Below are 23,902 nucleotides of genomic sequence, written 5' to 3'. Positions count from 1 at the left end.
AAAATGAGTTCACAATGAGTTTTTACTTTTAAAAAAACCTGAATCATTCTGTGGTTTGTACAAAAACATTGAACACCTGCACTAAAGCATTTTAACTTTCTCTTTGCTCATGACAGTAAAGATTAAATGCACAATGCTTCAGTATCAGTGCTCTTTATGCACAGCCATCCACATAAAGCTGCAAGCAGATCATATATAACTTATATATAACTGCAGAATCTGAGAAATCACCATCTCTGGAGCCTTTGATATGCAAGTAAAAACAATAAAACAGGTTTTATTGGAGCAACTGATTCGGTTCCAGAGCCTCACATGTTTTTATCTGGCTGTTATACAACCCTGCTGGGATGTGGCTTCGGTTTCGGTCATCTGTGAGGAGGCTGAGACAGCATGTCTTTTTGGAAATATCCCAGCAGCCTATGGAGGGTTCTGGTCCAGCAGGACCACATAAGAACACGCCGTCTTAAGATGCATACTTCACGTTGCATGTCACGTGTTCTGCATAACAAACTACATGAATATATTCCCTCAGTTGTGCTTTGCAGAGATGCATCTCTTGATTGGAATGAAAGCATGTTATTAAAGCAGAAACTTTTTAAGGCAGTAATTTTGCATAAATAATTAAAAATGACAATAAGGTCACAATAAAATTCATTCAGTTCAAGTTTATTCACAATTTATACACCCTCTTTTCACCAGCGCTTAAAAAAGTCCTCTTCAGCGGCTCCATCAGTGCCCAGCTTTGGAGCAATCACAGTTCCAACCAGTTACCCCCCCACCATGTATCCGTCCCAACAGCCTCCATCCTGGCTTCAGATACACAACACAGTTTAAGCACTTAGTAAAATAACACAACTTTTCTCCTGAAAAAGTTCTCCCATCCAGACACGAAGATACGAGAGAGCCGACGACAGTCAGGTCAGAGTGAACCAAGAAAGGCCCGCTTTGAAAATATCCATCTTAAAAATAATAATTTTTTTTTTTAAAAAGAAATTTGGAAATGAAAGAACTCAACAGAAGCGTTTTAAATCTACACCACAGTTCAGGTTTTACCATGGAGGCTAGCAAAGTTCTTAAAATCATCAAAATAAAATGAAAATATTTCAAAGTATTTATAGATTTCACCGTGTTTGTCGATGGTTTTTTCACTTTCATAGAAAATCCTACTTTCAGTAGCGTTGACCTTTACGTTTGGTCGGCCTATACTGTTACACACCCTAGCCTACAGCTCATACTGCTATTGCACCATCAACATCCTCACAGGAAGTGTAAATTCTGTTAAGGTGGACCTCATTGTTTCAGTACATTAGTACTCAAAGCCTTCCTCATGTGATTGACATGAATGGATTGTCTGATACGTCCCCATCGGTCCCACCCTGACAGCAGCTCTGACCTGTAAACATGGAGGTGAGGCGCGGGCTAACCGGATCGCGTTTTCTGTTCAGCATATTTCACAGCCAACATCAGCAAGGCCTAAATAAAATTTATAAAATTAAAAAAAACACCTCTTGAATACATTCAACGGTTCGATAACTTATTGATGTATCCATGGCTACTGTGAAGTATTAAAATGTTGAAGGGAAAAAAAAAAAAGTGCGTAATCAATCGACAGAGCGCTAAATAGCTAAAAGCAATTTGGCTGGAGATTAATTTCTCAACGTCGCTATTCGAGCAAACCTGTTCAAAAATGTCAATCAGTGTGACGGCTCATGTTGTCGGTCGATTTGTCACCTATTGAGCAATTTACAACCCTGACACATCTCGACATTACATTTGAAATATGAAGGTTGTAAATTAAAGAGAAAACCAATCAAACAAATATATTGGTTTGGTTTCTTTTTTTCATTGTGTTTTTTTGGTGGTTTTCATGATTTAGTTACAAGTAAAACACACATTTCAGTTGCGTGGAATGAGATGTATATAATATTTGCATTTCAGGAGCAAAAACTATTCAAATAGTTCCACCCAACCAGGTGGAACTTTTACCTACTTTCAACTTTTACTCAATTTTAAAGGACATCTTGAAAAAAAAAATGTGTTCTGGATTTGGAATGCGACAGTGTGGTCGACATCAGCCTGAGGCGACTAGAATATCATCCCTGGACTTTCTTTCCTTTTAGCTGCGGCTCTAAAGGCTTTCTGGGAAATGTAGGAAAAGAAGACCTGGCACAGAAGTTGATCTTGTCTTGTGTTATACGCCATAAAATAATTCCTTTTGCACGTTTAGTGTCACAGATATGCGACTTCATCCGCATTCCGTAACAGTCGGTGGATTTTCCCAGTTAGAAAAAGCCCATATGTGTCTGAAAGAACCAGTCGCTTATGACCCCCCCCCCCGAACTGGTCCCCATTTGGAATACTGTAAAGATAAAATGATAAATTTCCTCATGTGTGTCAGAAAAATCCACCTGGGATTAAACTGAGTGTAACCGTTGTGTTCAGATCCTTCAGTTCGTTTGAAGTACAGGAGACAGAAAGTGACCTCAGAGCCGCTGGTGTTTCCATCACGGTCGCTGTGGCGTCATCTTGTAGAGTAGATTTGTGTCTGAACACTGTAAACGCAGACGCCACAGCCCCCGGCCCCCCCCCACCCATGCAGGAACAAGCCTGGCTCAGATTGTAGCTGAGGAAGAGGAGTGTTTGTCGTCTTTCAGAACGTCCTGAAGGGGTGGAGGACAATGAAGAAGGGAATGTGGCGGGGGGGGGGGGGTAACTCTCAGTACAGGCTGTGATCCGCCCAGTTGAGGTTTGGATGCCCCCCCCCCCCCCGTGATGGCGCTGCAGAGGGAAACAGCCAATAAAGGGTTTTGTGTGTTTGTCTTTTATTGAGCTTCTTCTCATCCTGGTTTGAGAAGAAAAAAAAACAGCTGGAAAAAAGATGGAAAATTCAGGATGAAAAAAATGAAAAATAAACCAAATGTGATTCAAATGTACGACCGACTTTTTTTTTTTACTCCAAAGATTTTTTTGATTTTTTTTTTATTAAAAAGAAACAAGATCCGGACTGTTGATCTGGGAATATCAGCTTTGTAACACATTCAAGTAAATGTGAAAATATCAGAAGGCATTACTTACTACGGCATGTTTTAGTTCCAATTTCCGAGGGCACTGGGGAGAAAATATGAAAAAGAAAAAAAAAGAAGCATTACATTTTTAAATATTGAGTTAAGAATTTAAAGAGGCTACAGTCAATGAGGCTCCACAGAGAGTTGTTTAAGACTTGTGAAGAAAATCCATCAAATACGACCTTCTGAACAACGCAGCAACCCTCAGAGAGGAGGTTCTACTGCTTTATATTACATTATCATATCAGGTGCACGCGGCTCCACAGGTAGACCTGCTACACAGCTAAAAACAGACCATGCAGGCACTTTTATATCCGGATCACATCATTCTCAATGAGCATCAAGCAGCACAGTCAGGATGCCTACAGAACGCCGATCAGGCAGACATAAATATCACGAGGACATTTATGGTTTGTTAGTGACGCCCGAAAGGAGCGGCTCTCACCAGAATGGATTTCCTGCAAAGTCATTGGCAGCAGAAAAAGCATTAAAACACACTGTAAAGAGGGGTTAGAGGTTTACGTTAGACGCCACACACAACAGGGTGAGACGACAGCTGTGGGAATTCACGTTAAAAGTGTCAAACAACACGATGTTAATAAAAATAAAAAAAGGTCTGAGCCTCAGGTTTTCCGCTACCTTTCAGGAGCCGGAATGACTTTGTCACCAGTCGATGTGCCGAGGAGGAGCCGAAGCACGAGGGAACCTGTTCATAGTGTCATAGGTGGGGATGCTACGAGCACAGACACACACACAAACACACACACACACATGGGGCAACATTAACAGTATGGACAATGGTGTATTGTTTTTTTAAATTAACCGGTACTCGCTTCCTGAAGCAGGACGGTTCAAGAGGAGAGCAGAGCAGCTTCATCCAATCTGGGATTAGGACTGACATGCTTTTATGGGATTAACAGTGAAGTTTTTCAGGTCTGAAAGCAAAAAATGAGTACTACATAGAAGAGGTCAACAGGGGTCACCGAGGTCAGAGGGGCGGGACCATCAGAACTCATAGGGACAGCTGTTTTTTGAAAAACTGCTCCAGTTTTGGGGTTTTGTAAGTTTTATTTACGTTTGAAAAAATCGGATAGACAAGTTCTCATTTTTTGAGAGAATAAAAAGTCAGGTTTTTACATTTTTTAGTTTGTTTTTAGCTAAATGGCCCCTGCAAAATCACAACATATCCCCCTTTCCGTTTTTGTTCTGCAGCAACGGCAGCATGCTCTCAGAAAACAAACAGCTCCTTTTGGAATTTAAACATCACAAATTCAGTGAGTTTTATTTTGTAGTTCAGTCTTTAAAGGGTTGAAGTTGGTTTGAAGGATAAGAAAAGAAACAAAGACGGTCATTCAGCCGCTCTGCTCTCTTCCTGTAGCGTCCGTTACGTCAGGTCGCCCGTCGAAGCCGCCCTCGTTCGAACGCAGCTTCATTCAAAACCGGTACACACAACATGCAATTAGACGTTTAAGTGGGATTAAGGAGGGAAATCGAACGACCAGCATTCCCATGAATCACAGCCGAGCGCGACATGCTTGCCTCTCTCTGAACAAAACGATCAGGTGAACATTCATTGGACTTTGGTTGAGTCTAAATGAGAGGAAAAGAGGAAGGTTTCTCATTCCGGTGCAGACACAACAGCATGCAGCAGGTTAGTGACGAGGCAGAAGACACCCCCACCATCAGACCCCCCCCCCCCATAAAGAGCATTAACAGGAACAGAATTTGAAAAGCAAACCACACACACTTTACGTCTGTGTGTTGTGATTTAGACATGACAGGATTATTATTTACCTTGCCATCGCAGGACGGTGGGAAACCTGGTGAGCGCTCACTATGATAACCATTATTACCAATTTCCATACAGAAAACAAATTATTGTTTGTAAAACAAAAAAATAATAAAAAAATAAATAAAGGGGGGGTGGGGGATGGAAATGCGACATGAGATATGGCATGCCGATCGATCGTAAAGTAGAAACGCTCTCAGAGATGGGCAAGTTTATCGTGAGTGTTAGGAGATCAATATTTTTGGAGTATAAATCGTAGCGCTTTATTTACACTGGTGAAGTAATAAATGTAAGAGCCCTTCATGAAACGTAAGGGGGGGGGGCACTTTTCACGAAGAGAAGCCACACCATCCGACCGCAAGAGCTTTAAAAATGCAAACCAGCACCGAGAAATTAGTAAACAGCTGTTATGTACAAGATCCAGAGAAAAGCAGAGCGGAAGAAGGTGGAAAAGGAGGTGGAGAAAATGTCTTACGTTTTCATGGGAACTGTCTCAATGCTATGAAGACACACACACATACATACACACACACACACACAAAAAAAAGCAAGATGTTACTGAAATGCACCAAGAGAGACGCCGCCGATGGAGACGTCATCGTAAAGCCGTGATTAAATGAGACGTCTGAGAGCGAGCAAATGGTTCGTGGAGAAAATACAGACTGACAAATGTGCCGATGCGTCTTTGTAAAGTGCCAAGTGCTTGACAGAGGAATGGCACAAATAATAATAAAGGATATGGAAGATGGAAATAGTAGAAATGGTTATCACAAAGTAAAATGCCAAGTCCCAGAAACAGAGGAACTACATCGGAGAGAGAAAAAAGGGGAAAAGGAGGATACATCAAAAACAAACCAGCGGAGGGACTGGGATTGGGTTTCTTCAACTCGTCATAAACGGATCAGATCTCTTTCTATTAGGTATAAACTGACATAAATATATATGCAGCTGCAGTAAAGCATCAGAAAAAGAAGTGTGTGACCACTCACTCGTCGTAAACGTCCTCCGTGTCCATCCGCCGGTAGTGTTTGGCGAGTTTTACAGCCAGGATGATGCTGGGGAGGAGGAAGAGGGTGCTGCAGCCCAGACCCATCCAGAACGTGTTCTGTGGAGCCAAGCAATAAATTCTTTTACTTTATCATCATCTGTTTTGTTGCTATTTTGAGATTTTATTATGCTGCATTTGAAAAGATGCCTGTTTTAACGCGGTTCACTTCCTGTGTGTGTAATTACCATGGAGTCCACCAAGAAACTGCAGGTAATGATTTCCGCTGTGTCCACCATGTTGCTGAAGGGCTTACAGGGAGCAACCTCCAAGGCCAGCTGCAAAGAGGAAACACACACACACACACACACACACACACACATGGTAGAATCTATAAGATACACACAGGAATGCTGCTTCCAGCTCAATAGTTTGAAATGTGTTTTGCATGCAAGCTGTAAAACAATGGAGTTCCAATGCTGTGAGAATAAAAATGTTCTGTTTACTTGGAGACAAAACAGCTTCAGGCTTTTTTCTTTCTTTTTTTTTTAATATTATTGTTGTGTATCGTCTAAATTAAATACCACAGAAACCAACGCACCACACAGCAAATTCCAACATTTACAGCGACTATATTTGTCTTTTCTGTATGTGCAAAACTCTTATGTAACATGTTCCAGCTCAAACACAACTCTCTGTGGTGTCTTTTTAATTATAGTGGACTGAACTTAAAGCCTGCAGTGAAAGGGGGAACTACACACAACAAATTCCGCAGATAAATAGAAAATTATGTACTTACAGACGTTTTCACCCATTCTATGTACTGATGGAAGTAGCCGACGATGGTCGATGTGAACCTTCCTGTTTCCTGAGGAAGATTAAAACATCGTGTGAGTCACAGACGGTCAACAAACTCAGGAAATGACAAAAATTAAATGTTTCCAAAGTTACCTGATTGATTAAATTTGTGGCATTCTGGGAGATGAGGTACTGAGCGGCTTCGATGGCGTCAAGAATGGCTAAAACTTTGTTCTGAGGAGAAGAAGCGATCGACGTTAATGAAGTTAAACCTGAGCTTGAGATCAGACTCGCATCAGGTTTTTCTTACCGGTAGATCTGAGGCGGTTCTCTCCAGGAACCTCATGCTCTGGTTCAACGCGCTCTTTGAAAAAAATACACAAACACAAAGTTTTTATTTCATTTACATCTGCAAATGCAAAAGCAAGGTGAAGGTCAACAATGTGGAAACACAAACAGGACACCAGGCAACGACACAACACACACACCTGAACGATGAACAGGCATGCACAAGATGTTGGCTTTAAATTTAAATATCCACAAAGTGGAATAAAGAAATCAGTCAGGTAGTTTTGTGAACAAAAAGATGGAAAAACAAATTTCAAAACAAAATTTATGACTGATTTAAATCGATATTTCTTTTTCCTCAGGTGGATATTTTAAATTTTGGTACTAAAAAGCTTCACGTCCATCAAATAAATGCAAGAACACCAAACCAAAAACAACAAAACCGCCCAAAAATACGACATATTTTCTGACACTGCTGTCATGGCTGAGGTGAAACATTTCTCTAAAACGTTCTAATAATGAATTGCTTACCCTCGCTCTAACATATTTCTTCAAGTCGAAGGTGGAAAAAGGGGGGAAATAAATAAAAAACAAGAAAATACAAAAAAAATCTGTTGTAAAACCTGTGATAAAACATCACCGTATGCATAATTCTTGCTGCTATTCGAATGACATTGGCTTTAAACTCCACATTTAATTTGCTCTCACAGACATCAGATATGAAACGACACGCGGCCCGAGGGTCAGAAACGTTCTGCTTTGATGTGAAATTATATCCTTAAACCCAGAACGCCATCAGATGCACAATTAGCTCCAGCATTCACACTCAGAATGAAGCACATCACCACTTTTTGACCTGATGGACTTTCCGTCTTGAGCATAGATTTGGAGTTAACCGTCTTCACAAGTGCATGAATGGATATTTTGGTAGAAAAACAAGCAGTAAACAAAAAGATTTCCTCAATAATTTCTGTTTTCCTCCTGTCGTGTGGTGTGTTTCTATTTCAAAGCCTTTTTTTTTTTTTCAGGTTTCATGTTTTCTCAGAGGAGATTCTTCATCTTTTATATGCAAAGCGGGGTTATTTTAAACAAAGACTGCTTATATCCCTCTTGTTTGTTTGTCTCATTTGTAATGAAAAAAAAGAGACAGAAAAAAATTTTTTTTTTAGAAAGTCAATCCCTCAATCTTGATTTTTCAAGTGAAAAAAAATAAAATCAAGTGAATAATAATCAGCTGATTTCCCGCAGACGCGCGCTGAACGTTACCATGGCCTGCTCCATGGGGACGATCTGCTGGGCGTGGATCTGCCTCAGAGTTCCGATGTGGCCCTTAAGAGCCGTCTGCAGACCGCCTCTGGGCTGAAACAGACACAAAAACCAGTTCAATAAACATCCCATCATAAAGTAAAAACACAGCTCATGTCAGAGCCCTTCAACCTGGGATGGAGCATCGCGTGCAGGAACTGTATTTGTCCTGATTATAGAGAAACTCCCCTGTAGGCTGTGTGGGCTCAGGCCAGATGTGTGTGAACAACTAAATTCCATCTCCTTTCTGTGTCTCAACCTCACATATCAGTTGGGAGAAGCACAGAGAGGAAAGTCAGAGCCGTTCTCTGACTTGTTCGTTTGGAATGAAGCGTCTGTTCATTCAGTAATTACCGTGGGCGGACGCGAGACGAGAGATCAGCACCTCGGAGAGCGCCACGCCTGACATCTTTGTTCCTCTTCACAAACCCTCCTCTTTGATAATTTTCCCAAAAAATAATTAACCAATCCGACGGTTGGCGGTCCGGATCGGGGGTCAGGCCCGTTTCCTAGGTATGTTTCTGGAGGCTCTGCGGCGAGCTGCGTGGGTGTGGACATCACCGATCTCATCACCGATAAACTCCGGCTTCCGCAGAACTCCATACGCGAATAAATGAATAAATTCTGCCTCCGACTCAGGAGAGGTTCTCTGCTTAGGCAGAGCTGCTGTGTTCTGGATGTGTTGTGCTTTTAGCGCCCGGAGGCATCAGAACCCGGCGCTCTGAGTGCATTTTAATTGCTAGTGAGCTCAGGGAACCGCGGGAAGCTGCCAACTGATGTTTGTATGTCGGTCGGAACGGGACGACGGGGTTTCTTACCATGAGGTCCGTCTGGGCCTCCAGCTCCCTGGCAAACGAGCGAAGATCCACCACGGTCACGCCTTTGTTGACCTGGAGATAAAGGAAGTAAATGAAGTCAAACCGGAGGCAAAATACTTTAATTTATTACCTTTTTAATCCAACTTTTCTAAATATCTCTCATTCATTATTAGTCAGCTCCTACAAATACGAGATATTCATGGATTAAATGAGAAAGAAAAACAACCGTGTGAAGCTGCCACTAACGCTGCAGAAATAAGTTGATTATTTCTACAATGGGATTAAATTTTATCTAATTCCCACTTTTTGGAGATGCTCAGAGTGGGTTTTTTCCGGTGAAACCGCGTCACGTTAAAGTTCGTCTGCCTGGCCTGGGAATGGCACCATTAATGTGCAAAAGTAACACAAAAATAAGAACTCCTGGGTGTTTTCTGCTCATTGTGTGTCTGAACTCATGCGTGCCCCCGCTCCGGTGAGAGCGTCACCTCCTCCAGGTATTCCGCATAGTTGATTTCTGACAATCCAGCTTCGGAGAAATCCAGCAGGTTCTGCTTCCCCTCCGCCTCCAGCAGGATGATCCCCCTCAGGTCGATCCGGATGCCGTTCAGGTGACCCACCACGTCTTTAGTGAACTGGAAACGCACACAAGTAAGACAAAGAAGTGAATGTGTTTCCAAAAAAAAATCTGTTGTTTTGTGCACATACGCGTGACAAGATAACTCCAAAAGATTTTAATTCCAGAGCGACACGGAGACATAAAATCATCCATTCAGAGTCTAAAAAGACCCATAAAAGTCGGTTCTAGTTGTTTTACTGGACACTAGACACATCATTCTGATTTAGCTCTGAGTACACTGGCAGTGAAACAACCGAACCGTGGTTTTGTTCTGCTGAAATTCTGCATCTGTTTGTCACCATTTGTGGACACTCCTAACGTGTGCCGACATTAAACCAGGATAAATCAGCCGTCTGTAGAGCGAGACGCGGCGCGGGATGACAACGAGCCAGAACAATCTGTCCGACTGGACGGGAAGTGGCGAACGCACGAGGCGTGCAAATATGGGGGTTGGTGATAGAGTCACATCAACATGAGAACTGGAGCACACACACTGAGATAAGGCAAAGAGAACGGCCGGTCCAATCCGAAGAATGATTTAAGGCAGAGATTTCTGGACTGTTTGCACGCTTTTTTTAATTCAAACCCCCAGTTCGAGTATTTAATATGTTGATTTTCTGATTTATCTTAAATGATTCCACTCGTGTTTGAAGCACAGCAACAGTCCAGCTTTATCTTGTTCATCACGAATGAAGTGAATCGGAATTTTCTTTTCTTTACTGACCACTGTGGTGTTCAGGAAGGAGGAAATGTTGAAGACCTTGTCCAGACGCATCGCTGAGTAGATGCCTTTGTTCTCTTTGCAAGTGCTGAGAGAAGAAAGAAGACAGAAGAGAGACGTCAGCTGACATTCTGCTGCCACCAAGTGACACTGAGCAGAAGTACACAACTCCAAGAGAGCTTGGAGATCTGCAAGGGTGGTGCAGCTCTGCATCCCTTAAACTTACAGGGAGGTTATTTTTACGTTTATGGTGGGCGGGGGTGTGACGGTTCGGGGGTGGGTACGTCTAAACCTGCAGCCAGCATCCCTCTCAAATATTAGCTGGAATGATAAATATTCCCTGATAATATTTAAATAGCTACATTCCATATAGACTCACACAATGCTATCAGTATCAGCACTGCTTGCTTTTTAATAGGCCAGAAGTTGTTGGAAGCAACATCGCTCCATTGTAGAAATATAATGAGTGTGGGGGTGGTGGGGGTGGGGGGTCTGTTACCCCAGTTACTGAGGAGGAGATGATGAAATCTGATGTAATCACTGAGAAAGAAGCTAAAAAAGAACAGCGGCGCGTAAGAGGAATGATGCTAATTAGATACTCAAGGTTACTAAAAACCGTCTGGCTCATGTGCATCCTCATCTGTGGGAATACGACGTCCAGCTGCACGGATGACGCTTGACGCCTGTGCAGGAACAATGATTCAAGCAAATAAATAAATAAAGGGCATCACTCAGTTAAGCTATAATTGAATAAATGGCATCTTTCTGCAAAAATCTATTCAGTTTTGCAATCAAACGGAACTTTAATAACTTGCAGGAAAAAAGATAAGGAAACGACCCGGAAGGGAAATAATGGCAGATAAATCCTCTTAAATAGATGGAAACCAAAGTGCGTTGCCTGTAAATGCTTTCCGCTGTCAGCTCCAGGTCCGAGTCGTTGTACATGTAGCCGGGGATGAAGTTCCTCCAATCCGGGTTGACCAGAAACGGGGTGTCCACCACCTGAAAAAAATCACGTGATCAAAACATTTCTATTAACTGTTGCAGGAAAAATATATAAACTAGACTTAAAACCAGCGTTATCTTGCCTTGAAGACGTCTCTGGTGTGAAACGGTTCACAAACCAGCTTCTCCATGTTCCCCCCAACCAGAAAAGTGGCGGTCACCACTCCCATCAGCACCCAGGAGAAGATGAAGCTGAATCCGACGCCGCTGCGGAGAAAAGAGAAGCAAACATCCACGTTCAAAAAATAGACGGATTGATGAAATACGGTGGTGTAACGGAGGTGCTGCGTCCACTCACGCCATCAGCATCGTCCCTCCCGTGTTGGAGATGCAGCCTCGTGTCGTGGGCGAGGCGTGCTTGTCGTATCCCAGAGTTCCACACAGCAGACCCAGGTAGTTGAAAGCCAGGACCAGGACCACCATGCAGCAGAGAGTGATGCAGCCGATCCACCTGCAAGCAGCAGGAAACGCTTTAACAAAGGAGCGTATCGGCATCCGTTTCACGCAAATAGCATGAAGCTACAGGATTTATCTTTCTTCTACAGCTTCAAAACATGCTTTTTAGTTTCTATCAGGTGGCTGTTTACCTGTAGAAGTCCATTTGATCTATTTCCGGGTAGTGGTCCTCAATCTTGGCGTGGACATGACTGATGAAGAGGGTGAAGTTGGAAAGGGAAGTCTGCACCGGGAACGCTTTGGAAAAGCTGCTGATGTTGTTTCCAATGCCGTCCATCAAACCCTGAACATCTGGAGGACGGATCAGGATGAATCCATCAAGACGAGACGGATAAATGAAGCTCAAGGTGTAATGTTCTGTCTGCTTTCTGATTGGTTCGTACTGAATGACAGTACTCCGCGTGAAAGAGTAAAATGATATATATTCACAGGGAAATTTAAGTGGAATCAGCTTATAAATCCTTCTAATCTCGCTACAGTACAAAAGACAAAAAGAATTTATTGAACAATACAGAAATTAAGAAATGTAATGAAATGATTTCATGATTTACTTACTCTCCACCACACTTCTGGTCTGTTCAATCACCATATGAGGCGTGTTGTTCAAAGAGGAATACCCCTGTGAGGGTACAATGACAAAAAATGATTTAAAAACAACTTATTCTATTAAATGGAGTCCTGAAAATTATTTGCTGGAACCTCCCGAGCCAAAGCCATAAATACAAAGGCTCTTAAAGACAACTTCTGAACGCTGAAATAAATTGCAGCTCATCATACTGAGATGTGTCGACGTGATAAAAACCTGCAAAACACTGTCAGGACATTTAAGGTCGCGTCTCACCCTCTGGACGACGGCACTGAGGTCCGTCTTCAACACGTCGTTCATCTTCTTCAGCTGAGCGTTCACTTTAGCCAGCTATAATAAAAAAAATAAAAAAATAAAACAGATGACGACCCGGGGATTTTAAAAAGGTCATCAACACTCAGAGATCCCGCCGTCAGGATTGTTTTCCGTCCTCCTACCCGTGTGAAGTTGGCGCTGATCTGCACTTCGGACAGCGACCTGCGGATGTTGCGACACAGCTGGGCGGTGGTGGCGTCCGAGTCCTCGTCACGGCAGCCCGGGTCGTTGAGGGTGCGGTTGATGCTGGTCCTCACCAGGCTCAGGTTGAAGTTCAGTTTGCCTGTTCCTTCCTGGAGGACCTCCAGACCCGCGTTGGCGTTCTCCAGGGCCTCCTTGGTTTCTCGCATGGCTGCATTTAAGCCATGAAATGAGAGTGAATATGATTGCTGTTATGATTTAAAAAATTTAAATAAGATGTGTGTGAGGAATGCTAATTGAGTGTGTTAAACGCTCCGGGCGTGGTAAGCATCAGAAAAATTTAAATCCCATTGGTGCAGATTTACATTTTTAATTACAGTGAAATTAAACTTTTTTTATTCCATAACTTTTAACATTTAAACATTTTAACATTTAAAATTGAAGGATTTTTTTTTTCCCATGAGCCCCTGCCTGCATAGCTCAGCTGCAAAAACAAAACCATGAAGGAATATGAATATTTGATTCCAATCTTTTGCTTCTTTCCTGGGAAAATGTGTGCAATGGTTCTAACACAAAGCGTATGCACACTTACACTGAGAGCAGTGAAATCTTTTTTTTTTTTCCTTCTTAGCCATGAAGCCAATATTTACAAGGCATAAAATATATTAGATTGTCGTATAATATTGGCTCATGTTACACAACGCACACACAGGACACGACGTGAGGACCAGGCCTGAGCCGAGGACATCGCTCTGAACGTCTTCTGACGGCTTTCGGTTAAGAAAGAAGTAAAATGAAAAAGAAATCATCACAAGGAGGAATGCTATGAATAATGTGCATTTGTTAGCCTCTATTAAAACACGGTTGCTGGTTGCGCTCACCCTCGCAAATGCATCAGCTTTAGTTAACAATCAAATAGAATAGCCTGCAGCAGACTTTACAAATTTAACAAATAAATAAATAAAAATGCAAAAACACATCCTTGGACGCCGGTTTGAAAGATGAAAAAGCGCAGGAGAGGAAACTGCAGGGAGGGAAAGCGCAGATGGATGTGCTAAATGCATAAATAGCACACTCTATTATGTACATAATAATATATACTCACTGTTTATGCCTCAGTTTATTTTATGCAGTGTAATAATAATATTAACATGCTGTGACATCTCGCCTCAGCCCCAGTGGGTAACACAACACAAACATTAAAGACACAAACTGGATTCAGGGTTTTAGCAGCTCAACACAAGCTTGTATACAACATCCATATACAGCTGCTTGTTGAAATGCACAAAACAACCTAATAGAATAACACTTCCATCGGTAGCTTTTACGGGAGTCACCGTCGTAAAGCAACAGAACTGGTTCCACAAACACGTCACGAGGTAAGAAGAGGAGGGATCTCCAGGTGCCAGCTGATGTTAGGTTGAGGTTTTTTTGGGGGGCAAAACCTGGTGACGCCATTGATTTAAAACTGCACTAAGCAACGTGGAAAGGGGAATTCTGTTTGATTTTATACGTGTAAAATGAGAAATGAACGTTATCTGATGAGTTCATGGGAAGAATATCTATCATCAGCTGGGATTGTGGAAAAAAACAAACCCTGATAGACAAAACTCAGGGTTAAAAAAAAATGACCATGAGGATATCAGGTGGTGCGTAGTGCAGTTTTGATATATTAACATATTAATATTTGTTATTCAAGAGGGTGGGGGTGAGTTTGAGGAAGATCACAAGGGGACAATCACAAGAGCAACACTGGTGTCAAAGTTCACATGGGCGGGGGTATCAAGAGGTCGTTGAGGTCACCGTCCAGTGACCGAGTCACCGTTACCTTTGATGGCTCTCTCGATTTTCACTTCACAAAAAAGCATAAAATACAAAAAGATTTAACAGAAAGATTCCTGGTGATTTATTACAAATTAAAGCAAGAAAATCTCATGACAGTTCGCCTTCAGCGGGGAAAGAATCTCATCACCAGTGCATTTATTTTATACTTATAACAGTCATGTTGCAGAGGAAATAAAATAAAATACCTCCAGCCATATTGAGCACTCTGTCCAAGGCAGGATGCACCTCCTTATGCAGCTGGTCATGTATCCTTCCGCCCAATAAAGGACCTATATCTGCAAGAGGCACATCATCAGACACCAGCCAACGTTAACGCATCCCTTAATTTTTCTTACGTTTGGTGCTTAAGAAATGCTTCATTTTGCACTAAAAATAGAAGGAATACCCAGTTACGCCACAAATATGTTGTTAAAGGAGGTCAAGGAAAACAGATGCAGTAAATCTAGAGCCGTACAATGAAGAGTGAGTGTTTCTGTGCACAGGAGGGCGACTTACTGTCCAGGTCGTAGACGACTTTGTTCCTGGCGGTAGCATATTGGGATATCAGGTAATCAATTTGCTGCAAAACATGACAGAACATGAAAGGAAACGGATGAAAATAATTTCATCAGAACACCCAGAAGTAGAGCACAAAGTCAGATTCACGTTATTTTCCAATAAGGAAGTGTGAAAATTCAACAAATTTAGAAAGATGTGAACAGCTTTCACATTTTACTAAATCTGTGTTTTCAAATTCCATTTCCTGGCCTCACCATGGGCGTGTCATTGGCGAAGGTGTGCAGGTCCCTCATGTTGCTGTTGACCAGCCTCCGGATGTTCTTCACCTGTGAGCTCAGGTTCTGATTGGCTGCGTAGGCACACAGGACTCCGATCCTGAACCAATGACAGACAGCGTTAACCTACCCAGGTTACCCTGATCATCTCACGCTGCAATCTGATCGGTGCAACACCACCTGACGGCCGGTAGGGGGCGGTGTGCACCATCATTAATGCTTCTTACTCTGAATGCACCTGTGGAATAATTCACTTAATTTCACAGGCAAAGTTTGCACAAAAACGATTTTTATAATCACAGTTTCAAATTTAAATCAACTTTAATTACTGATTATGTTAGTAATAACACTTAGGAACAGCTGAGTCGATTTTTGACACCTGTGGCTGGTGGTAAAATAGATTTCTAAGCACTTTAAGAGCTATTAAGAGTTGAAAATCCAGGTGAGATCTTATTCCCAGAGCGAGATGGAAAATAAATTGAACACAGGAAAAGCAGGTGTGTTTACATCAAGCTCATGTTATTCCTGGGTTGTAAACACATTCAATTTAAATGGGAACACACAGGATTGCGTGGAGCAGACCATTAAAGCCAGCCTTTTGTGTACCGTATTTTCTGCACTATAAGGCGCACATAAAAGCCTAGATTTTCCCCATAAACCCGTAGTGCGCCTTATAATCCAGTGCGTCTTATATATGGATTAATATTCATATTAATATTGGTTAAAAACATGATCGCTGAAAAAAAGCCGGCAGTCTGGCCGCCAGTCATACCGCACTCCGCCACCAGGGGAGCTCCTTCACAAGGCACTCGGGCCCACGCCCCCTAACAACGGTAGTCAAGGGGCGTCACCGAAGTCCCGGCTCTGACTGAGCTGCTCTCAGACGGTAGAGCGGACTGTAGGAGCACCGGTGATTACGTAGCAAAACATAAGGAACTTTCAACAATTCTATTAATAAAGTTTGACTGACTGACTGATCTCAGTATTTCCTAACTATTTTGTGTCGGAAATAACCCACTTTAAACTCAATTGGTCTTAAAAATGCAATTGTGCTGTCATCTGGACTCTAGTGACGGTCCATTCTATTAGTCTGTGGAAACACAGAGAAACTGGCATAAAGGTGAATAAAGACCCTCAAAGATGAACTTCCAGTCTTCTCTAAAATTTCAATAGCAGAGTCACTGCGTTTCTGTTGTTGCTGTTGCTGCATTGATTTACTAATGTAGTTGATAGCTCTGGGCGGGCGGCGGAGGGAAGCATTCAGGCTTGTGTATTCTGTCTGCAGCAACGTGCGGTGAGATTCACGGCGGTGACGTTAAAGTCAGTTCTAGGAGTAAAACAGCGTCATATTTGACAGTAAATTATCAGCCTGACATTAAAAACTAGTTAAAAAACTGTTTAGGACACACAGCAGCAAATAGCTGCACCTCACCTCCGACTGGACTACCGATCGAAACAATATTTAATTAATAAACGAAGACGAACGTCGGAGCTTAAATATCTGCTTTGGACTTCAGATCAGGAAATAATCCGCTCTGTTCGCACCGACTGCACTCGTAATGAATTTAACCAGTTTTTAATGTCGGGTTTTTTAATATGCGTGTTGACTTCTTTCTAAGATGGCAAAGTGATCAAGTGATCAGAGGCCTGTACCATAAAGCTGGATTACGGTTTAGCGAGATAACTTCAGGCTTAACCCTGGATTTTCGGTACCATAAAGGTGGCTGACTTTCTATCAGGCTACGTTGTCGCGGTAACCTGTGCTGAACACCTAACCTGCTCCGGAGCAGGATAAGTTCAGGATAAGAGCTCAGCAGGTATAACAGCCCCACCTACTGACCAATCAGAGCTCAGCGGGTATAACAGCTACTGACCAATCAGTTCTCTTGGAAAATGGGTTGTCCGTTTTATGAGAACCCGGTGGATCTTGGTGCACAGCTTGTGTGCAGAGCACTCAGGCGCGAGAGAATATTTAGAGATCACTGTAATCCTTTGGAATTGCCTGAACTGAACGAAAGGTAGAGGTTTTGGGGAGAGGGGTTACATTACATCTGTCAGCTGCTGGAGCCTTACATCAGTAATGTAACGCACCGCAACCATGCGCTGACAGTACCGCAGACAGTGTGCATTGCACTGAGGTTTTTTGCCACAGTTAATATATTTCTTAGTGATGTTCGTAATTATTATGATGTCCTTAAATCCCTCGTTGGATGGGTTACTAGCAAGCCACAGATAAAATGCCATCAATCACATGCCATAACGAAAAATGTGGTACACACATACATTTATGGAACACACAAATGTTACTGTAGTCAGATATACAACTGCAGTCATAGTGGGAAAGTAATATTATAATGGCACTAACTTCCGCATTGACACAGTCGGTGATTTTGTGCCAGCGATCCTTGCGCCGTTTGGCAGCTGCAACTGTGTTGCTTTTTGCCTGGATTATTGATTTGTATTGCTCGTATTTATTTATTATTATTGTTTGCTCCTCCGTTGTGAAACATGTGGCTCGGGCCGGTTTGTTGCATGTTTGCGATTGGTCGCATGCAGCAACCTCCGCCCTTTTTATGTGAGCGCGCACAGATCTAGACTGGACAAGCCTGAGTTGAATTAGTGAGTTGATAGCTGGCTTTATGGTACCGAAAATCCGGAGGGCGGATGTCTCGGTAAGTGAAGCCAGATAAGTAAGAGGTTAATCAAGCTTTATGGTACAGGCCTCTGGTTTCCTTGATGAGGCTCAGAATGGCTTATTGACATAACAATAGGGGCCATTCAAAGGTAGTCAGGAAGTCATGAATGCAATCATGACTGCCTGAGCAGCGGGGCTCTCTCTAGTGGACGGATTGCGCAACTACAGCCGCTGCAGTTTATCAAATAAATTTTATTTATTTTTTATTGTGTGCGCCTTATAATCCGGTGCGCCTTATATAAGAAATAAGTCATAAAACAAACAAATTATTGAGGGTGCGCCTTATAATGCGGAAAATACTGTACTTCAAAAAGACCTGAGTATCTTGGTGCAAGGCTTAATTAGTTGGATCAACATCAAGGGAAAGACAGCCCATAATATTAAGCCGTTTCTATGACTCACGCTCATCCCAACTGATTTTTCAGTGCAGCAGCTCACAGTGTTGTTATGCATGAGTGTGTGTATGCGTGCGTGGATGGGATCCGCGGACAGATGACCTAACTGGGATGGGTTGTGACATCACAGCTCTGACAGCTCTGCATGTGTGTGTGTGTGTGTGTTCATGTACAGACACACACAACATCTCGTACACACATGCGCATGAGTTGTGTCTTTATAATCCCATGTTCAGCATGCTGCCTCTTGCAGGAATGTCTCCTGGATGATATAATCCTGTTAATCCAGTTATAATCTAACCTGTGTTTTAATACGCTGATTGTGGACGAGTCGTGTAGCAAATACACACAACCAACCCTCACATTTGTGAAACTGGAACGTCACGCTTCACATTCAACATACTGTATTTGTAGTTTGAGTCGACACATTTTTGTATCGAAATGTTAAAGAAATCAAATTCATTGTTTTAATAACTTCGAAAACTTTTTCGAAAGCATTTTTCCCCGATCGTTTCTGATTGAAATAATAGAAGCTTCAGAATTAGCATATTTGAGCAAATAACAACAAGAACACAACAAAACAGTTGAAATCAAGTTGTTTGGTACGATAAAAGTGTTTTAAACCAGAGCGAAGTTTCAGAGTGTATCTGGAAAAAAACAAAAAAGATCATGTGACTCAAGTATGTGAGGGGTGTTTGGAGCGATGCTGAGGTTTCTCCCCATCATTACATCCCACAAAGCGGTGATGTATTGTAATCGTCAGTGTGTGTGTGTCCGTCCATCCGTCCGTCCACCAAATATCTCCACAACCGTTGAAGATAGAAAGATGAAACAAAAAGCACTTTACTTGGGCAGCAAAGGGGATGAAAATGAGACGACGACTTTGACCCTGGGAAAACTAGGTCAAGGTCAAATTTCAACTTTTGTACACTCAGGAACCGGATAAGATAGAAAGACGAGGGAGGAGGCCAGTCTGAGTACAACCATAGATCAAAGCTGGTGCGTTGATCTATGATATGAGATATTTTTGCACATATCTCAGAAACCGGATAAGACAGAAAGACGAAATAAAAGGCGTTTTAAATCATGGAGGGAAGGGGATGAAAACTAGATCGCAACCGTAATCTAGAAAAAACTTGGTTAAGGTCATATTTTCACTTTTATACCTTTTTAGGTTCACATCCCTGAAACCTGATGACAAATAGAGGGCACTAGTTACATGTTGGATGATGGGTCTTTTATTAAAATTTTGAATTCAGGGGTGTCGCAGGATGTTGCAGTCTGTGACTGACTTGTTGGTGAATGAAGGAGAAACTGGGCCGGACGATGTGGATCCATCTGGAACCAGAAGAGTAAAAATGGCCGCGCTCACAACAGAAACCTTTTGTCGGCGGCACCTCTGCCCTCCCTTCGACTTCCAAACACAAACTTTCGCCTCCCTCCGGCGTCTCTACTCGTCTGTTTTCATCACCACACCCGTTCTTTCTTTCTTTCCTTCTGCTCTGACTCACCTGTCTCCACGTCCCTCCATAGTTTTCTTTCCCCTTCTCACTTTTCTCTCTCATGCTCTCAGGTTTTATTCTCATTCCCCTGGGGACATCAACACTCATCTCTTTTTCTCTCCTGTTTTGCCCCTGGTTCTCCATTAATCCACCTCCTCTCTCTCTTTTTTTCCCTCTTTGTCTCCCGGTCCCTCCTTCTCTCCGACGGTGTCCAGCGAGGTCGCCGGAATCTACATCCGAACAAAGACTCTTTGAGAAAAAAGAAAAAAAAAACGACGTGCTGCACGACTCGGCAGGAATCGAATCTCTGCTGTTCGGTTTGTTGTTGTTGATATTGTTGCAGATTTGTTGGAATGAAACAGAGATTAAACAGAAAAGCGAGAAGAAAAAAAAAGAGACATATTTGCATATGAATATAAATGATCAAACGCACAATAAACCTGTGACAAGCAAGACGCGCCAGAGCTGAACAGTAGAGAAATAAATGAGAAAAACCTCATCGCTGAAGCAGAGAGGAAGGACCGGCTCTGACGGAACAGATGAGTCACATTCATTTCACCTTGAATTATTTTATCTCATGACACGAAAGCAACTTTTAATTAAGCTTAAAGTGAAGTTTTAACGACGTAAAAAGTGGATCCAAATCTTTGCGTGTGAGCAAAATGACACGAAACTTCCTTCAGCAGCAGAAGAAGAAGAAAAGGATGAAGACGAGGAGGGTCAGGATAGCGCAGCGCCCCAGTATGTAGGCCACTATTGGGGGCTGGGGGGGCCAGAGTTACATGGTCTGGTGGCTCCATAGCTTTTACAAACTCCAACAATGGCCCGTATTCAGAGCGATTGTGGTTGCGAAGCCGGGCCCGTCGCCGGCTCTCACACGGTTTATTATCTGATCTGGATCACAACAACGACAGAGCAGCAGTTTGAATGTATTGTAGAGCACACACACAGTGTGTGTGTGTGTGGGGGGGGGCACTTAGCCTGTTGTATAGTGTTTAACACACATTGTTCTACCCCCTTTTTATCCACAGCTTTGTTTGGGTCACGTTTAACCACACGTTAAATACTCCTCTGGCAGGAGGAGACAGCGGGAATTCGCTTTATTTTTACGTTTGCCTTAAGGTCTCTGAGTCGTTTGATGGTCGGGGGGGTGGGGGTGGGGGCAACAGTCCATTAGTTCCACAGTAAACAGTTCAGGACAGATATGAATACCAAACTCTCAGCCAAACCGCCCCAAGGGCTCGGGCGTGTGGATACAGCGAGAGAAGGTCACAGAAACACAACAGAGTTTTAACGCCGCCACTAAAAACAATCTAGAGATAAACCCTCCCCAGACGGATGAGGGTAATAAGATATATTACCTTTCAATCAGACGTTGATGACATGATGTCAGACGGCCAAAAAAAGGAACCATCTCGTGTCAGTGAAGGATTTTGAAGAGCAGCTTAATCAACTCGATAAACAGGAACTTCATGCTGGACACCTGCCGTCTTTGGTGTCGGATCTTAACTTTTTTTCTGTCCAGGGACTCAAAAAAGCGAATTACTGGACAAATGATTATTTGCACGCTCTGAATTTCCTACAAATAGTCATGCATTGTTACACAACCGTAACCGACGTCCATATATTCTGCATCCGTGTAGTTTTTAGACTCTACGCTTGTTGAGTCAACGTCATTTAGCTTCAGAATTTCTGCTCTATTTACCAGCTATAACCTCATTACTGCCTGACGATATAAGAACTATTTTCCCTCTTCAAACACCAATAATTCACTGGCTCCTTATTTAATATACGTCCCCAGAATATTCCCCTTATACATAAGTTAGTAGGTAGGAATAATCAGAGATGCAGACGCGCATCTGCTCTTGTTTTGCTGCACAATAAATCTATATTATAAATTGAATGAATCTTTATTGTTCACTGAGTGTTTTCGGATGGAGTTGGAGCTTTTTCCTTGTTGCCGAGGAACAGAAAGTTGATTGCATCTGTGCGGACGTGCAAAAGAGCAGGAAGTCTGCCGTACGACGGCTGATTACAGGTGAGTCGTGGGTAGAATAGTAAATACGGCTTCAAAAGAAAATGAGGGACAGCTACCTGCAATAGAAGCAATATTTATTCTGGATTATAAATCCCTCTGGAGACGATCCTCCCTGCCTCAGCAGTATCAGTGAATCCCTACAGCTTTACCTTTTCACATCTCTTCCCTCCTTCTGTGCAACGCGGCTCCAAATCATCCTCACAGCAACAGGAGCGTCGGTGTCGTCTCGCCCTGTGGAATTCCTGTTTTGATGAATGTGTGTACGTGATTTGTGGTGCGTACATAATAAGAACCTCCAGAAAATTATTGGTAACATAAAATACTAGGATTTCAACCAAAAACGAACAATACGGGAGAATTAGAATTAGCAGAAGCGAGGGAACCCCAGGAGATAAATAACCTCTGCTGTTAATTAATTTGGCAGTGAAGCGCTGCTATGGTGTCTTTGTGACGCGTATACGCTGCAAGGTGCACACGGATGTTACAATAAAAACAGGATAATAAATATGTGTGACTCGAACCAGCTTGAAAAGCGTGGATTTGAACTCATTAGTGCTTTTATTTAACAAAAACAGAGCAACCGTTTCATCCGTGGTTCTGAGACGAGCTTTTGGGGAAACATTTAGGACGTCTGACAAACGCCGGAAAACTTTCTTTCCAAGATTCCTCCCACCTTTGGGAACGTTAAAAAAAAATTTAAAAAGAAGAAGTAAACACATCTTACAGTCATCATTACTAAATTAACAGCTTTGGGATCTGATCTTAAAGCTAACGCGCTAACGCTGCCTGAAGATTCACCTTTGTTTGTCTAATTGGCCCGACCTGCAAAACAGATTATAATCCTGAATCCAATTTGATCTCATTAATTTGATCAGCAATCAATGCCAGTCTGCTAATCACTTCACGCTCATTACGACTTTCATTAATCCTCTTTAACCTGGTGAAAATATTATAATAAACCAGCTGCACTAATCAGAGTTCTGCCCCTAATCTGCTTCTGAAGAAAATTAACGCTGTTTATGTAAATATAAGGATTGCATCTGCATCATCAGATTCATCTGCCTCCAGCATCCAAACACGAGCAGGGATACGGGATGAACTCTGCAGCTTCAGCATCACCGGGCATCTTTGGAGAGATCCGCAGTAAGATTTTCTATTTATTGAATCTATCTACATTCCGCTGCCGACGTTGTGCGTAAATGGACTTTAAATGAGCCGTTCCCTTTTTTTTCCACCCACTGGACATTTAAGAAGGGAGTTCGTTTGAAAAATGAGATTTTAAAAAAAAAGGGGCTTCGTCCCCGGAGGAGCCTCAGGGTGGAGCAGGTTTGAGCACAAGGGGAATGTTCTAATCACAGGAGGGAGCGATTATTAATTCCAACTAATTTGTTAGTCTCACCTTCTGTTAAATCATTGGAGATGGGTGTTATTTTAGCAGCAGCCGCTCACAGCCGGGCTGCAGCTTTGTTTAGTATGTGTTGATTGCTGTCTGAAGACAGATTGAACTGTTATCTAACAGCCAACATTTAGAAATAAATTCCGTCTTCTCATTGGAATAACAGCAGGCTGTAATAAAAAGGTGCGTGCGCGGTTAGTTCTGCACCTCCATCACTGGATGTGACATCTTCGATTTCTCCATCTCATCCTTGTACATTTCATTATCTTGACTCTTTACCCTCCTTAAATCCCATTTTTAAGACTTCTCGGAAAATAAATATCACCCCCGCCGCTTCTCTGTGCCCCCGCTGTCGGTTTCCTGGAGGGGC

General features: G+C 42.5%; 1 protein-coding gene across 13 annotated transcripts in view; it reads right to left on the bottom strand.

Annotated features, from left to right (window-relative positions):
* Positions 1–650: 650 nt before the first annotated feature.
* Positions 651–23,902, bottom strand: part of prom1a (prominin 1a) — a 43,340-nt gene continuing 20,088 nt past the window's right edge. For 3 of the 13 annotated variants that reach the window (XM_068325751.1, XM_068325755.1, XM_068325759.1), the window contains 25 exons: positions 15,486–15,606; positions 15,229–15,292; positions 14,919–15,008; positions 14,717–14,740; positions 12,870–13,099; positions 12,688–12,762; positions 12,402–12,465; positions 11,978–12,137; positions 11,689–11,841; positions 11,474–11,597; positions 11,284–11,387; positions 10,389–10,473; positions 9,534–9,680; positions 9,049–9,120; positions 8,192–8,284; positions 7,457–7,474; positions 6,948–7,001; positions 6,791–6,871; positions 6,639–6,707; positions 6,088–6,177; positions 5,844–5,959; positions 5,330–5,353; positions 3,705–3,798; positions 3,076–3,108; positions 651–2,867 (listed from right to left, as the gene is read on the bottom strand). In XM_068325751.1, the coding sequence (XP_068181852.1) occupies positions 3,729–3,798; positions 5,330–5,353; positions 5,844–5,959; positions 6,088–6,177; positions 6,639–6,707; positions 6,791–6,871; positions 6,948–7,001; positions 7,457–7,474; positions 8,192–8,284; positions 9,049–9,120; positions 9,534–9,680; positions 10,389–10,473; positions 11,284–11,387; positions 11,474–11,597; positions 11,689–11,841; positions 11,978–12,137; positions 12,402–12,465; positions 12,688–12,762; positions 12,870–13,099; positions 14,717–14,740; positions 14,919–15,008; positions 15,229–15,292; positions 15,486–15,606 (2,128 nt within the window). In that variant the 3' untranslated portion in view covers positions 651–2,867; positions 3,076–3,108; positions 3,705–3,728. Of the gene's footprint in view, positions 2,868–3,075; positions 3,109–3,704; positions 3,799–5,329; positions 5,354–5,388; positions 5,659–5,843; positions 5,960–6,087; positions 6,178–6,638; positions 6,708–6,790; positions 6,872–6,947; positions 7,002–7,456; positions 7,475–8,191; positions 8,285–9,048; positions 9,121–9,533; positions 9,681–10,388; positions 10,474–11,283; positions 11,388–11,473; positions 11,598–11,688; positions 11,842–11,977; positions 12,138–12,401; positions 12,466–12,687; positions 12,763–12,869; positions 13,100–14,716; positions 14,741–14,918; positions 15,009–15,228; positions 15,293–15,485; positions 15,607–23,902 lie in introns of those variants that run through there. The other 10 variants (XM_068325753.1, XM_068325758.1, XM_068325762.1 and 7 more) reach the window with 6 other exon arrangements.

The sequence above is a fragment of the Antennarius striatus genome, chromosome 10 (assembly GCF_040054535.1).
Source record: "Antennarius striatus isolate MH-2024 chromosome 10, ASM4005453v1, whole genome shotgun sequence".
NCBI classification, from domain to species: domain Eukaryota; kingdom Metazoa; phylum Chordata; class Actinopteri; order Lophiiformes; family Antennariidae; genus Antennarius; species Antennarius striatus.
The sequence above is the reverse complement of the archived record's forward strand: the minus strand, read 5'-3'. Positions and strand labels throughout refer to the sequence as shown.